Source organism: Phyllopteryx taeniolatus, unplaced genomic scaffold (assembly GCF_024500385.1).
Source record: "Phyllopteryx taeniolatus isolate TA_2022b unplaced genomic scaffold, UOR_Ptae_1.2 contig_24, whole genome shotgun sequence".
NCBI lineage: Eukaryota > Metazoa > Chordata > Actinopteri > Syngnathiformes > Syngnathidae > Phyllopteryx > Phyllopteryx taeniolatus.
The window spans coordinates 586,686-603,805 of record NW_026903162.1 but is presented as its reverse complement, the minus strand read 5'-3'; the positions used below and the strand labels follow the sequence as shown (position 1 = coordinate 603,805).

Genomic DNA, 17,120 nt, shown 5'->3' with positions numbered 1-17,120 from the left:
ATGGCTGTCAACTGACGCTGCCCATCCACCCTGACTGACCTTGAGAGAATCTGCAGAAAAGAATGGGACAAATTGCCCCAAAACAGGTGTGCCAAGCTTGTAGAGACATACCCAAGAAGACTTGTTGTTGCTGCCAAAGGTGCTTCAAATTTTCAATACATTTGCACAACTGTCTGAAAATGTTTTTACGTTGTCATTATGTGATATTTTATGTAGATTAAAAAAAAAAAGAAAACTATACTCAAATCAGCTTAAAAAAAAAAAAGAAAACTACTCAAATCAGCTTTAGAAAAAGGGTAACAGCAAAATGTGGAAAAAGTGAAGGGGTGTGAATACTTTCTGGTGGCACTGTAGATAGATAAATTGATAGTGCTTGTATCATGCACCTTTATCACAAAAATATCTTGTATCTTGTAATATACGCTTGTCAGCGGGCAGCCTCCCAGAAAACCAGTTCAGCTACACCATTGCTGTGCTCACCAGCTGGCAAGGTGCAGACCTTTGTTTTTTGTTTGTTTAATTATATTTCCACAAAATGATATATTTTCAGCTAATTGAATAGCTAATTTTCATCTTTAATAGGGTGAACCGGAGACCCCATCTTATCGAAGAACTTCTGGCCCCTCCCACTGCAGACATGTGCGCACCATCCAGGAAGTACGGACCACAGTCACGCGGATCATTACAGATGTTTATTATGAGGATGGCAAAGAGGTGGATCGCAAAGTCACTGAGGTAAATGATTATACCCACAAATATTTTAGCTTCATGGAACTTGCATATACCGTATTTTCACGACCATAAGGCGCACCGCATTAAAAGGTGCAGTCTCAGTTACGGGGTCTATCTCTGTATTTAACACACACATAAGGCGCACCGTATTATTGGGCGCAGGCATGGTAAAACATACGCTAGCTTAAAACACGGTAGTATGCATGCACGCTAGCGTATGTTTTTAAAAAGGCAGCGGGAGCAAAACTGAGTTCGATTATACTTTATTGAAGTATTTAACAATGTACTCACGTTATTTTTTTTATCAATCCTCATCCACAAATCCATCAAAGTCCTCATCTTCTGTATCCGAAATGAACAGCTGGGAAAGTTCTCCATCAAACATGCCGGGTTCCCTCTCGTCATTGTCAGAGTCAGTCTTGTTGCCGGGGGGCTGTTCAGCAATGGTGCTGGCGTTTTCCTGCTTCCTCCACTTGCGAACCATGAATTCGTTGATCTTCAATTCTCTCGTGGCTGCTCGATTCCCATGTTCCTCCGCGTAACTGATAGCATGCAGTTTAAACTGTGCTTCATAAGCGTGTCTCTTTTCAGGGGTCCTTAGCCAAACCGATGTTGTTTTGCACAATGCACACCCCGGTGCTATATACGCACTGGGGGCGTGCCTTTAGCGTCATCTTTCACGCACACCCTTCCCCCATTAACATCCACGTGCTGTCCTCAGTCACGTCCGCCTTTCCTCTATATAAGCAGCGTGTCGGCAGGAAATGCTCCCAGTCAGTCAAGCGGAGCGCTCATCAAAGTCACACAACAACATTTACAGATTTTGGAACTCTGTGCACACATAAGCCACGCCGCGTTATAAGGCGCCCCGTCCATTTTGGAGAAAATTTAAGACTTAAGTGCGCCTTATGCTCGTGAAAATACGGTACTGTATTGGGTGTAGTGGCACACTCCTGACTTGGTGGAGGCAACATTTCCACTCAGTGACCGAGTGAATGTTAGTGTGATGGGTTGTCTCTGTACAGTCGTGCTCAAAAATATTAGCACCCCTGGGATGCCAACATTTTTAGCCATGACTGTATAAAAAGACAAAGTATGCTTTTTTTTTTCTTGACTGGCTGATATGAAATCAGACTAATCCTGTTTTAGGACAATTAGAATTACCAAAATTATTTCTATTTGATAAATGCCATAAGAGGGAGAGGACTTTTTTAGACAAATATATATAACAGACACTACACTCATGCTCATGGGGTGCCAATATGTTCATGGGGTGCCAATACTTTTGAGCACGACTGTATGTGCCCCGTACCCACGCAGAACCCAGAATACGTGCCATACAATATTGAATTATTGCAGAAAATGTCCTTATTACATTTATTCTTGTCATTTCTTGTGTTTGTGTTCCCAGTAGTTCGTTGAATGCGTACCTTGTTTAACGGTCCCATTTATGGTACAATTTATAATTTCCTGTACTGTAATTAGATAGCGTGCAGTTATTCTGCTTTTTATCTTGAATAAAAAAACTGTTTCATCCAGTTTTAATTTGGCTGATAATCTGCTGTAAAAAGATGATGCCAATATGTGCCAAATTGTCAAATATTAGCCCTGGTTAACAACTGGTCCCATTTATTGGCAAAGTTTTTTTTCGCTGTTTTAAAACAATTTTGATGTGCTGAATCCAAATATTGCATTGGTTTTGCTCAATCATGTCAACCTTTTGAACTATGGCCACATTTTTGTTTACATGTACAGATATTTTCACTTTAGAGGTTCAAATAATCAGAGGTTCATGCCCAACATTTTGAACAATGAGGATGTAACATACAATTCACAGGTACTTACTTTTATCAATGTCTGGTAGGGATGTAACAATTGTCACGATACCGCGGTATCGCAAAATTGAAAGTGCCTCGATATCGTCATGGTCTTGTTCTCGGTATAACTAGCCGTTTGTGTTTAAAATTTAGTTTTGGGCCGGCTATACACAGTCGCAAAGCAAACCAAATGTATTTATATAGCACATTTCACACACAAGGTAATTCAATGTGCTTTACATGATTAAAAACATTTAAAAACAAAGAAAAATAACAGCTTATAAACATTTAAAACAAAGAGAGAAAAAAAATAAAAGTACAATTAAAACAGTATTTTGGATAGGCGACTAGCTCTTGAATGAGTCCTGGTGGTTACAAATGATGCATTCCACTGTGCTTTAGCAGTAGATATTTTCTTTTACACTTCACCAAGATGCTGTTTAAGATTTGGAAAAAGTGAAGCGACCTGAATACTTTGAGTTCACTGACTACTAGAAAAAAAACATCCAATCGCCATTATTTGTTTTAACTAATGAGAAAGAGGTAGCAAAGCCCTACCCCTTCATGTTTGGTATCATGGGAAAGCTCTAAATTTCCTCGAAAGTATAGAGGGCAAAAGGAGTTAAATCCGTAGTATGCAGTGGGTGGGAGATATTCAACATTACAAATGTCCACTACAGAGGACACATTTGAAATACTGGTATTCAGGAGGTTTGCCTGTTGACCAAAGTAAGAAGACATATTTTATTGAAAAGGAAAAGTGGTAACAGAGCCAGCCATTCACATTCACTCATGTGGGCAATTTATATGCAGGCCATCTTATTTAAAATCCAAAATGAGTGTTTTGTCATTCTTATTAGGAGAGCGAGGACCCAGTGGTGGACTGTCAGGTGTTGGACAGTGACAGTTCCCCGTGCCGTACAATCAGCAGCTCCCTAACCTCTGGTGACCTTGGTGACATCAGCTCCCTGTCATCCAAGGCCTCTAGCCTGCAACGAAGTTCTGGGGGAGCGAGCAGCACCACAACGGGTCTCTCCAGGCCAGAATTCATCATGCCGCCCAGCCGAAGCGCCAAATACGTCAGGTACTGCTTCATCTCTGATCTGTGCATTCATTTCTTGGATTTTCTTCCTACGTAGTGTCAGTGAAAAACACCTTTCCTGTGTCACTCCTTCACCTTCTTTGACTAACATCATAATCTCAGTGATTCACTGATCATGCCTGTATCAGGTGCAGGTAGCCTCCAGGCATAAATTTGGGGTCACTCGTCATTTGAGTAACCTCAGTTACTGGGGAACCTAACTGTTTCCATTTGTCCCCTCTGTTTGTCTGCAGTCCCAAAAGGGGAGGCGGGCAGAAACAGAGGGGTTATAGGGGTCAAAAGGCAGGGTCAGTGGTCACAAAGGACAGCGTTAACAGTACCCTTGAGTCCGGGGCTTTAGCTTCACACACCCCGAGAGGACGGGCTAAACGTGGCCGACCCTCGACCAGGTGAGTCCTCCCAGAGGCTCGCCATGCATGTTAATAACTCACAAATACAGCTACGTAAAATGGGGGCACTTGCATTACCTGCTGTAACTAACACTACACTTCTTCTTGCTAACAATCTTCACATTAGCTGTTTGTTTTAAGCATGTGGTTTGGTTTGATCAAACCTTTTGGATCTTTCAGGGGAGGAGGTGCTAGCTCACTGTCGCGTCTTGGCACTCAAGGTCAGCCCCTGTCCTCCTCAGAGGATGAACCCTTCACTCACATAGTGGCCCCAGGCGTCCCTGTCAGCCCTACAGACGCTGAGGTCCCATGCCACTCCAACTCCCTCCGCTCGTCCCCAGAGGAGGCAAGCTCAGCTGGAAGTAGCTTCGTGGGAATGCGAGTAGTGGCCAAGTGGTCTTCCAATGGCTACTTCTATTCTGGCTGCATTGTCAAAGATCCTGGGGAGGGCAGATTCCGCCTGCGATTTGATGATGGCTATGAGTGTGAAGTGGCAGGAAAAGATATCCTGCTGTGTGATCCCATTCCACTGGAGACTGAGGTCACCGCTTTGGTGGAAGATGAGTTCTTCAGTGTAGGTAAGAAATAAGATCTCACAAGCGCCTATCTTCTACGGCACTGCACCTACTTGGCTCTGATCGTTGTCGTCACTTTTCTATTGGTAAAACTAGTACTATTTCCAGTACCTGGTCAGCCAAGGGCTTGATGCATGACAAACCGATACTGTATCAGTGACATCAAAACCCAGCTGGATAAAGAATACTATTGACCAGCGGGGAAATTCACTTGTTGCTCAATAGCTGAGCAGATTTTTGTGTTCGCATCATTTAAGCAGAAGTACAGATACCTCTATAAAGAACTCTGGTAAGAGTATTTTTTTTGTTTTGTTTTTTTTACTTAAAAAAATTTTACAGACACTGAAATGCATTTCATTACAATACAGTACCCATTATGATACTTGACATGGAAAAAAAACTGCACCCAAAATTGCTTCCTTTTATTATCAACTTGGATAGTGCTCATACTGGGAAGAAAAAAAATCACTGGACACAACTTTGCTGTAAGCTCACGTCTGAGAAAACAACAACAAAAAAATGCTTAATTTGTTAATGATAACAACTGCGGATGTCCTGATCACCTTTTTTTTTTTTTTTGCATCCGAGTCCAAGTCATAATATGGAGTATCTGTCAATACCGGGTCCCCATCCAATACCTCTGCAATGGATTAAGAAGAAAAAAAGAGTACATCCAAATAGCGGTGTGCAGTATAAACGTATACTTGGTAGCAGGTATAGATTTGGACTCTACCGACCAGTCATGATAACGCTTCATGATTGCGTCATCATATTTGCCCCCAGTGTTGGGATAGTTCATTTTCTACGTAAACTAGTTCGACGTTCAGTTAACTGTTCCAAAAATGAACTAGTTCATAGTTTTGTTTTGTTTTTGCAATATCTTGCTGATAGGCTATTACCCTCAAAATGCTGATGTAGCATATATTGGTTTTGGATAAAATTCTAATTAATTTTGGAAAAGAATACGGCGGAAAGCGAATGCCTGCGTTCACATCCGGTTTAGTTTGACGTACGTTTAAGGTTACAATCAACCTATCTTTGTCTCGAAAAGGGGCACCATGTCTCTTTTTATACGTGTAAACTTTAGGAAAAGCGACGAAAAGCCTTTATTAATCTGTTATCTAGAAGGCTGCTACAATTATGAAATAAGAGTTCTCGATTACAGCGGTTTTACTGTTCTACTCACACAAAATAAAACAGGAAGTGGAATTTTATAGAAAAATTTATTAAATCTAAAAGGGAAAACTACAGGGAAACAATGCAGAGGGATTTTACAATGAAAAGAAAATAATAATGGTAATACAAAAATAGGCATACGTAAAGACCGGTAAGCGGTAGAAAATGGATGGATAGATGGATGGTATACGTAAAGGAAAATAGAACATCATGTGTGGCTCGGCTCTAAAGGAGCGTGACTAGGTTACAGCGTGTTGAGCTAGTCCAAAGTTGGAACTTGTGTGGAGCTGGTATTTTACCCCCAAATGATTAGGCACTAATTTTGTACATTCTGAAAACGATTGTCATGCTCTACTCAAGACCATAGAGCAGCACTACGAGTTCATTAAAATTAGTTTAAAAAAAAGTCTTTACACTGGCTCCCAGTCAGCTAGACTTTAAAGATCTGCTGCCGGTCTATAAATCACTGAATGGTTTAGGTCACAATAGTAGAGCTCGAGACTCACACAGCTCATCTCAAAAGCAATCTCTCATTTTCAATGGTTAATTTTCATAAAAGTTTTATTTATTATAACTCTTAAGTTATTTCCGTGATCACTGTGTGTTTTTCTTTCATCAACAGAGGGATACTAACAATTTTATCCATGTGCGTATATAGTGCCGTGAAAAGTATTGGCCCCCTTTTGAAGTTCTTATATTTTTGCATAGTTTCTTCACTTTATTTAAGATCATCAAACAAATGTAACTATCAGACAAATATAAACCAAGCAAACTTAAAATGCTGTTTTTGAATGGTAATTTCATTTCATCCATCCCTCCATCCATTTTCTGAGCCGCTTCTCCTCACTAGGGTCGCGGGCGTGCTGGAGCCTATCCCAGCTATCATCAGGCAGGAGACGGGGTACACCCTGAACTGGTTGCCAGCCAATCGCAGGGCACATATAAACAAACAACCATTCACACCTACGGACAATTTAGAGTTGCCAATTAACTACCATGCATGTTTTTGGGATGTGGGAGGAAACCGGAGTGCCCGGAGAAAACCTACGCAGGCACGGGGAGAACATGCAAACTCCACACAAGCGGGGCCGAGGATTGAACCCCGGTCCTCAGAACTGTGAGGCAGACGCTGTAACCAGTCGCCCACCGTGCCGCTAATTTCATTTATTAAGGGAAAAAATAATTTTTTCAGTTACCTGGCCCTGTATGAAAAAGTGATGGCACCCTAAACCTAATAACTGGCTAGGCCATCATCCTCAGCAACAACTTAAATCAACCATTTTCTATAACTAGGAATGAGTCTTTGACATCTCTGTGGAGATATTTTGGCCCACTCTTCCTTGCAGAATTTTTTGAATTCAGCAAAAATGGAGGGTTTTCGAGCATGAACGGCCTTTTTAAGGTCATGCCACTGCATTTCAATCGGATTCAAAACCTTCATTTAATTTTTATTTTCAAGCCATTCAGAAGTTGACTTGGTGTGTTTTGGATCGTTATCCTGCTGCACAACCCAAATGCGCTTTACCTTGGTCACAAAACTAATGGCTGAACATTCTCCTTCAGGATTTTCTGTTAAAGAGCAGAATTCATGGTTCCATTAAGTTGTCCAGGTCCAGAAGGAGCAAAGTAGCCCAAGACCATCACACTACCACCACCATGTTTGACTGTTGACTGCTGTTCTTTTTCTGAAATGCTGTGCTACATTTAACGCCAGATGTAACGAGACACACACCTAAAAATATCAACTTTAATCTCATCAGTCCATATAGTATTCTCCCAAAAGTATTGGAAATAATTCAATGTTTTTTTTTTTCCCAAAAGTATGACAAGCCTTTATGTTCTTTTTTGGTCAGCAGTGGTTTTCACCTTGGAACTCTGCCATGGATGCCATTTTTGGCAAGTCTCTTTTGCTGAACACTGACCTTAACTGAGGAAATGAAGGCCTGCCGTTCTATAGAAATTGTCCTGAGTTCCTTTGTGGCCTCCTGGATGAGTCATTGCTGTTCTCTTGGAGTAATATTTGTAGGCCAGCCACTTCTGGGAAGGTTCACCACGGTTCTGTTTTCTCCACGTGAGGATAATGGCTCTCCCTCTGGTTCGCTGGAATTATAAAGCTTAAATAGGGTTTTGTAACACTTTCCAGACTGATAGATGTCAATTACTGACTCTCCACTGTTCTAGAATTTCTTTGGATCATGTCATTTTGTTGCTTTTTTAAATTTTGTTTTAAAAAATTTTTTTTAAATATCTTTTGGCCAGAGGTGGGTAGAGTAGCTAAATATTGTGCTCAAGTAAGAGTACTGTTACTTTTGAATAATGACTCAATTAAAAGTAAAAAGTAGTCCTCCAAATAATTACTTCAGTACTCGGTGAAAAAAACTGAGTGACTAGTGAGTAACTTCTGATTTTAAATCAGAGTATGAACGTCAAATTAAATAAAAATAACTAAATAAAATATGAATGTGCAAATTCAGATATTGCTGACCAATATCACTTAATCTAAACATAAATAAAATTTTATAAAATAAAATATTTGTAAAATAACAAATTAAGGCAAATTCAGCTCCAAGAAACTCTTACATGTTTCTACTTGTTAAACAGCACAATACTGTAGGCTCACCAGGTAGACTACAAAAACAGGAACAAGACTGCAGTGGATATTTAAACGTCTCCACACCTCTGTTCAAATGCCAGGTTTTTGTGACCAAGATATACAATTTTCAAACTTTTTCCACCATTTAAGTGACCTAGAATTTGTACAACTCAGCGGATTTATTTTTGTATCTTTTTGAGAGGGGAGGTGAAAATACCTGAAATAAACTTCAATGTTATTGACTTGGGCTTGACGTTTAACTTGCTGCCTTCTTGGCCAGGTCACCATTGCATAATAGATGTTTTAACTGGACTTTTACCTGTTTAAATAACGTTCTCAGAAGATAAAAATAATAAATAAATAAAAAAATTAATAATAAAATCTGGTTGCAACACGATATATTCCCAACTGGGATGTGGCTGTGTTCAGAAGTAACAGATCACATTCAAACTCATGTTCAATGGGAGTCGACACACACCTGCAACCATTGCAATTTTTATGTGAAAAAACAGCAACACATGCATAGGGCTTTACAGAAACATTATTTGCTTTATCCACTATAATGACTAAATTAAGCTGTTTGCTGAACAGACTTATTGATAGTGTGTGTTTGTGAGCGAGACAGAACAGAACATACGCCAAAAAATGCATGTTACAGTTACTTGTAACCATAAAATAGTGCTAATGTTGCCATAGCCACAGCCAAAACTACAGCAAAAACATCTGCAATTTACCGCAAGGTGTTTTCTCAAGTTAGACGTGGGCTGGAATATCCTAGTTTGGGCAGTGACGAAACTACGCTGCAAGTTAACGCTGTTGTTTTTCATAGTCTGTAATGTAAACACGAGTCACGTGCAGCTGTCACGACTCACTTTGATTTACCCGCGAAACCCAATAGAAGACTTTGTGTATGGACGTGAATTTCTTGTATGGTTTGATTGGTGAACTTGAGTCAGACATCACTGGTAATCACGATGGATTGGAACAACGGCGCCAGACATGGAAGTCAAAAACCAAAGTCTAAAAATAGATTGCGCATTTCATAAGTTAGCAGTGGTTCCAATCAAGTAAACATAAAATATTTTATTATTGACTTTAGAAATTAATAATTTAATTTTCCAATCCTTTTCAGTTGATATCGATCAGCTGAAAATCATGTGATTGGCTCTGATTTCCGATCACGTGATCGTAGTGGGAGAACCCAAATAACAACTGAAGAACTACACTTTGCGTGTATTTCTTTCCTGGCGAATCAAAATTGCCTGCGTCAAAACTCAGAAGCCCTTCCTGATGAAAGTTAAAGTGAGCGCATTCATTCTGCAGTGTGTGAACGGTGTTAGTGGTTTCGTTCCCCCCTTCATAAAATCCGCCAGCTGCTGCTGGCTAAGCAGTCAGGCTCACGGCATTTCCCAGCTTAAGGGAGTGACGCATCCGGGAAGACAAGACCCGATGCCGCTTGGCGCCGAATTGAAGAATGCATATTTATGACAGTGACGTCCTTTTGAAGTGTCGGTGTGTCCTGCAATTCAAATTATTTTTTTGCAAACTACGCTAATCCACTTTGGTGGTCATGCCAAGTGACGGCGCGGTCTTGAACCAGGGCGTAACTAGCTAGTCATTTGGGGGCCCAAGGCAAACATACTTCCGGCCGGGAACAAAATTTAGACGACTTTGTCCTGCTGTTGACATCTGTTACAATTATCTGACAGCTAAAGTTAGACTGCCAATATTTACCACCAAAGTTTTCGAATATTGTTTACCTTCTAAACTAACTAAAACATTTTAATTTGAGAAAATTCTATATACCGTATTTTCACGACCATAGGGCGCACCGTATTAAATGGCGCAATCTCAGTTACGGTGTCTATTTCTGTATTTAACACATACATAAGGCGCACCGCATTATTGTGTTCGCTATCTGTCATCCATGGCTCCCACGCCGATCGCAACTTCACTTTGAATGCCCTGTTTACACCGATGTCCAGCGGTTGGAGTTCATTAATCCATTTCTCCAGTTGGAAGACCAACTCGGGCCACCTCGCCTTGTTTCCGCGTTTGTGTTTTTTTTTCGCGGAAACTCAGCTTCGTCTTCTTGACTTGGCGAAGCTCGTTTTCCTGCTTCCTCCACTTGCGAACCATGGATTCATTGATTTTGAATTCTCTCGCAGCTGCTCAAATCCCATGTTCCTTCGCGTAACTGATAGCTTCCAGTTTAAACTGTGCTTCGTAAGCGTGTCTCTTCGTAGGTGCCGTTTTCGACTGCGGTTAAGCCAGCCTCCACTCGTTAAGTAGCAGTCAAGCCAGCCGCCCCTAATTTTGTTCATACTAGGCATTACGATAATAGGTCGCCAATTCGCGGCGAAAGCCACCTTCAAAATAAAAGCTTCCCAATAATACAGACGTCAGTGCTCTTCGGTTAACGAATGCAACCAGCAAAGTTAATTTGAATCTTGAGATACATTACAAAAATTTGTTTATTTGATATCTTAGGAAAAATAAATGGTAAATGGACTGCACTTATATAGCACTTTATCCACATCATCACAGTGCCCAAAGTGCTTTACAAAGCCTCACATTCACACACACATTCATAAACCAATGGGCGACTGCTGCCATGCGAGGCGCTGCCAGGCCCACTGGGAGCAAATTAGGGTTCAGTGTCTTGCCCAAGGACACTTCGACATGCGGACAGTCGTAGCAGGGATTCGAACCTGTTCTACCTAATGAGCCAAAGCCACCCCAACGTAATCCCATTGGTATCGTAAGACAAGTCCAGATCTGTGTGACAGACCACCAAGGACTCCACTAAAAGAGGTTTGGTGAAGATCTGATATTGTATTTCAAAATAAAAGTCTCTGAAATCATTTCAAGATTCAAATTAACCATTCCTTAACCGAAGAGCATTGACGTCCGTATTATTGGGAAGCTTTTATTTTGAAGGTGGCTTTCGCCGCGAGTTGCCGACTTATTACCGTAATGCCTAGTATGAACAAAATTAGGGGCGGTTGGCTTGATTGCTACTTTACGAGTGGAGGCTGGGTTGACCGGCGCTATATACCTACTGGGGGCGTGCCTTTAGCGTCGTCCTCCACGCGCACCCTTTACGTCCATATGCTGTCCTCAGGCACGTCTGCTTTTCCTCTGTATAAGCAGCGTGTCGGCAGGAAATGCTCCCAGCCAGTCAAGCGGAGCGCTCATCACACAACATTGATTAGATTTTGGAACTCGGTGCACACATAAGGCGCGCATTATAAGGCGCCCCGTCCATTTTGGAGAAAATTTACGACTTTTAAGTGCACCTTATGGTCCTGAAAATACGGTAGTCCTTAAGGTCCTTCTTGAAGATTATCAAATAAGTCGATCGACTTATTTGATAATGTATATAACTTTGTATATAACTGTATATAACTTTTACTTTAATTGATAAGAAGATTAATTAACATTAATATAGTTTACCATTTGAACTGCCTTAATATGCTCTTGGTGATGAAAAGCGTCACTCCACTTTATCTCTATACTTGGGTGACACTGACAGCAGTGCTACTGTTACTGAGAAGAGCATCATTATGCAGTAAAACGGAAACGGATTTCTCTGAGAGTAAAGGGGTGAGAAATATAGGGGACTCCTCAGTCTTCTGTCCCCTTCATTGTTTGTTAGCATGTATTGTTACAACTCATTTGTTCAAGGTGCGTTCACCCTCTAAAAAATTCTGAGGTGGAAAACCAACTGCCCCAAATGAGGCGAGTAGAGCCTTGTTTGTGCAGGGAGAAATTAGTACTAGTGCATTCTGATCACGTGCATCTTTGTGTTTTTAGGTATCGTGAAGGGTTATAAAACAGAAGGCCAAGACCTCTTCTATAGTGTAGAGCGTGAGGGCCAAAAGCAGTGGTACAACAGGACATCAGTCATTCTCTCCCTGGAACAGGGAAACAGACTGAGAGAGCACCACAGCCTTGGCCCCTATGAGCCCTCCACTCCCCTGGCCAAGGCCTCTGACATCAGCCTAGGTAAGTACAGAGCTGCCAAATGTTACGGAAATCACTGAACGCTGACTCGGCGCTGTGTCCGTCCTCCGTGATGAAAATTTCATGAATGAATTCGATGAAATAAACATTGTTGGAAAACAAAGAGGAAAAAAAGCTGGTTGGTGCATGCTGTTAATATGCCACTATTGTCCATGCATAAACTATCCAATTCATTCTATCAACAATGTTATTTGTTTGCGAAACAGATTTGATTAATCTGATTTATTATTATTTTTTTTTTTTTTTAAACCAATGTTGAAAACAAAATTGTTAAAGGCGAATTAATCCATAGACACAGATAGTGGCATGTCAAAATCTCATATACTTTGAATCAGGCTGCAACTGCGTCCGCCAAGGTTGATGCAATAAAAACATTAAAATAACAAATATTGAAGGCATGATTCATTAATGGTGACAATTATAGAGTAATGATTATGTTAAGGAATTGAACAGTATGCAGAATTTATTTTTTTTGTTTTAATTTTTATCCTATTACAAAATATACTGTGATAACTGTCCCGCGGTAATGTTGACAAAATTATGAAAATATGGAAATTTAGACATTGTTCTGCAAGTAAACCAAAATGTCAAAGCGAGGAATTGAGAGCTACAATGCTGGCCCCAGATACAGTGCAAGTGAGCAGTGCAGTTTATTGTGGGGGTTACGTTCCATACCAACCTGCGATTTAGAAAGACCTTATAAAAACCTTTTTGTCAGTTTTACCTCTCCCACATTCAAAGTTATCAAAACACTAAAACCGATTCAAACACACTTTTTAAGGTATTCATTAGCACCCGTTCTCACTCGCTCGCACACTTCTCCCAAATGAGAGGCGAAGCGGGTTTGCTGTTTATTTGTCACTCCCAGTTGAAGTTTACTGTAAAATTGATGCATGGGACAAAATATAATTAAACATTTTATATTTAAGCACTTAAATGTTCAAACAAACCATATTTCGTCTGACGAAAAGTACTTTAGCTTCATGCTAACATAATGTGAAATGCCGTAGGACTAACAGAAATTAGCATAGATGTCATGGGTATTAGAATCCTTAAAAAAACTGCTACTTAAATGCACACAGAGTAGCAACACATACAAAACAGAGAATACAACAATACTCACAGGCATATATACTTTGCTCTGTGGGAACATTTATTACTGTAGCTCATTTGAGGACCTTGTCCGCCTTTTCTTCTTGCTTTAATTATGCTGCATCTCTTCCAGTAAACCTCAATGCTGACTGGGATGTTACGGCACAACGTGGTACTACACTAAAGGTGTTAACTCTACGTTTGGACTTGCCTGTATAGTGTAAAAATCTATTTAAAAGCATTTGATTGGATGCTTAGGTTTAAGTACACATCATTACATTACTTACTGTTTGGTCAGAATAAATATCAATAGCACACCTGCAATGAACAAGCGGCATGTTTTGATTGAGTTTTGACTACGTTGAGCAGTGATCATGCTGTAAAATGACAGAATATGAATGCTGAGCGATTACCATTGGCACACAATGTTGCACTGTAGTGAGTGGGCTTTGTTTTCTCTTTGCATCAACACAATGTGTGGGGCTTAATCAGAAGCCTCATGTTTTCTTTTTCTGCAGATAATTTGGTGGAGGGAAAAAGGCGCCGCAGAGGAGCCCCTGGGGGCTCGAACACTCCTATCCACAGTTCCTCCAGCAGCCCACGTAACCCAGGCCCATCCACTAAGAAAAGGCTGAGGACGCTTGATAACGAGAGTTCGCCAGCCAAAAGAAGCCGCAGGGGTCCTAATGCCAGAGCCGGTACAGAGACTCTCTCACCAAATGTCTCAATGGGGGAGTGGGGGGGCATGTCATGATTTCACTTTAACCTTTTTTTTAATTTTTTTTTTTTTTTTTTATTAACAATACCTGTGTTTTAATTAGATTAAGCATATTTATAATGAACCAGTTTTTATCGCAGTTGTGTCAATGGAAATGGTGACGGTTTAAATATGTTCTAATTGGTGTTTTAAAAATGTTTAGCATTTAATGATGATGTATCAGTTTTTAACTTTTTTTAATTAAATGATTTTGAAATGATTGGTATGATGCTTTCTAATCTGTCAGATTTCATGTCTGTGTTGGATGTGATTGTGTGTTTTGTGCTGAGCGTTAACGACTGAGACGTCAGTCATATCAACCCAAGTCCTTCCTCCCCATGCTGTTTGCGGGCTGTTGCTGAGGCTTATTTGGTAATGAAAAAAGTGACACTTGTGGTGCTGTCCTGGTGGTGGTCCACAGGTAGAGGGAAGATGGGAGTAAAGAATGCAACATCACTGGTGTTTCTCTTAGCAGTTTTTTAGTACAACCACTACAATTGAATGTTTTTTTTTAATACACAACTTGGGTGAACCGATTTTCAAATTGATACTATATAACATGGATGCAACGTGTGGTCCTGCAGCTCAGCGGGTCGGTGTGTGCAACACGTCTGGCAGTGGCACAGATCTTGCCGCCCAGCCGTGTGATCCACCAGAGACTCACGGCCCGATACCCCAGAACACATCTCTCTTCATGGGCTTCGCCTTCATGCTGACAGCCTCGTCTGAGAGGGACCGACTAAACAATAAGCTCACTAGTGAGGATGAGGACGACGATGGTGAGGCAGAATATACTCAGCATCCCAGTTGTTGGGTTGTCATTCATTGTCTCCATTTTCCAAGTAGATTATGTGCAGACTGGCCCATTTAACAAAGCATACACTGAGTCTCAGCTCCAGGCAGGTGGAGGCTTTGTTTTGCCAGACTTCAATGAAGAACAGGCAAGTGGACTCATAATACAAACTAGAAAATGGTAATGAATTCAGTTATAATTAATCCTCACCTCATCTTGGTCCTCTCCTCAGTGCAAAGCAGCCTACCAGAGTCTTCTTATCGTAGACCAGCACTGCCGTACCAGGAAGTACTTACTGTGCTTGGCCAGTGGTGTGCCATGTGTCTCACATCTGTGGGTGCGAGACTGCTGCAAAGACAACAAACTGCTCAACTATAGGAACTATCTGCTGCCTGCTGGTTTGGGACCAGATGATGCCATTGTGGAATGGTAAAAATTGTGTTAGGAATGTTTTTTTTCTCTTATCGATAATAGGAATGTGTCCAGGCCAAGAGGTAGGTACTCCCTAACTATGATGCCAACTCCACCACACTTCAATTGAATGAAGCTTTGATGGTGGTGTGCCTTTTTTCCCCTCCACAGTGTCGTTTATTCCTTCCAAACAACTCAACTTTGGTTTCATGTGTCAACACAATAGTTTGCCAGTAGTGCTATGGAACATCCAGGTGCTCTTTTGCAAACTTTAAACATGTAGCATTCAAAAAAAAATACTTGTAGAGTAATGGCTTCCTCTGTGATGTTTTCCAATAGCATCCATAATTGTTAATGTTTTATTTATCGTCGATTTGTTAGTACAGATGCTAGGATTCTCTTTCACCTCATGGAGTGTCATTTTTACAGGATTATTCCAGGGAGAGAAATAACAGTGCTGAATGTTCTCCATTTGTCTGTTTTACAATGGATTGATGATTATCAAGACTTTTAAGTGATACTTTTGTGACCTTTTCCAATTTTGACAAGTCTTAATTAAGGTCTTTTTGTGCAAAGTATTGTTTACATTAGGCAAAACTTCTTAAGAATAGCTAACGCAAAACGTTAGTAGCTTTAACCAGCACCGCCATTCTCATCCCATGATAAGAAATGTTTCTTCCTTGTGCTCTAGCCACTAGTTTACTCTGTAATCAAATACAGTGCAGCTCAGCCTCTGGCTGGCAGATGTAATGGCTAGCAATATGCTTTGGTTATACAGCAAACCCATTTGAAATGGCCTTTAAAAATACAGTGGGTACAGAAAGTATTCAGACCCCCTTAAATTTTTCACTCTTGTTATATTGCAGCCATTTGCTAAAATCATTTGTTCACCACATCCCCACCCCCCATTAATGTACACACGGCATCCCATATTGACATTTTTTCAGATTAAAAAAACAAAACTGAAATATCACACAGCCATAAGTATTCAGACCCTTTGCTGTGACACTCATATTTAACTCGGGTGCTGTCCATTTCTTCTGATCATCCTTGAGATGGTTCTACAGCTTCATTGGAGTCCAGCTGTGTTTGATTATACTGATTGGACTTGATTCGGAAAGCCACACTTGTCTATATAAGACCTTACAGCTCACAGTGCATGTTAGAGCAAATGAGAATCATGAGGTCAAAAGAACTGCCTGAAGAGCTCAGAGACAGAATTGTGGCAAGGTACAGATCTGGCCAAGGTTACAAAACAATTCTGCTGCAGTTAAAGTTCCTAACAGCACAGTGGCCTCCATAATCCCTAAATGGAAGACGTTTGGGACGACCAGAACCCTTCCTAGAGCTGGCCGTCCGGCCAAACTGAGCAATCGTGGGAGAAGAGCCTTGGCGAGAGAGGTAAAGAAGAACCCAAAGATCACTGTGGCTGAGCTCCAGAGATGCAGTCGGGAGAGGGGGGAAAGTTGAGGGGGTAAGAAATAAGATTCTCTTGTCTAATGTGACCAAGATATAACTTTTTGGCCTTAATTCTAATTGGGATGTGTGGAGAAAACCAGGCACTGCTCATCATCTGTCCAATACAGTCCCCAGCACCATGCTGTGGGGGTGTTTTTCAGCTGCAGGGACAGGACAACTGGTTGCAATCGAAGGAAAG

The 17,120-nt window shown here is 40.9% G+C and overlaps 1 protein-coding gene across 9 annotated transcripts in view; it reads left to right on the top strand.

Annotated features, from left to right (window-relative positions):
• Nucleotides 1-17,120, top strand: part of tp53bp1 (tumor protein p53 binding protein, 1) — a 54,740-nt gene that overhangs the window by 36,467 nt on the left and 1,153 nt on the right. For 4 of the 9 annotated variants that reach the window (XM_061765041.1, XM_061765042.1, XM_061765046.1 and 1 more), the window contains 10 exons: nucleotides 432-491; nucleotides 583-735; nucleotides 3,410-3,633; nucleotides 3,885-4,040; nucleotides 4,221-4,618; nucleotides 12,201-12,392; nucleotides 14,021-14,200; nucleotides 14,844-15,038; nucleotides 15,106-15,200; nucleotides 15,285-15,481. In XM_061765041.1, coding sequence (XP_061621025.1) covers nucleotides 432-491; nucleotides 583-735; nucleotides 3,410-3,633; nucleotides 3,885-4,040; nucleotides 4,221-4,618; nucleotides 12,201-12,392; nucleotides 14,021-14,200; nucleotides 14,844-15,038; nucleotides 15,106-15,200; nucleotides 15,285-15,481 — 1,850 coding nt within the window. Of the gene's footprint in view, nucleotides 1-431; nucleotides 492-582; nucleotides 736-3,409; nucleotides 3,634-3,884; nucleotides 4,041-4,220; nucleotides 4,619-12,200; nucleotides 12,393-13,994; nucleotides 14,201-14,506; nucleotides 14,632-14,843; nucleotides 15,039-15,105; nucleotides 15,201-15,284; nucleotides 15,482-17,120 lie in introns of those variants that run through there. The other 5 variants (XR_009787049.1, XM_061765043.1, XM_061765044.1 and 2 more) reach the window with 5 other exon arrangements.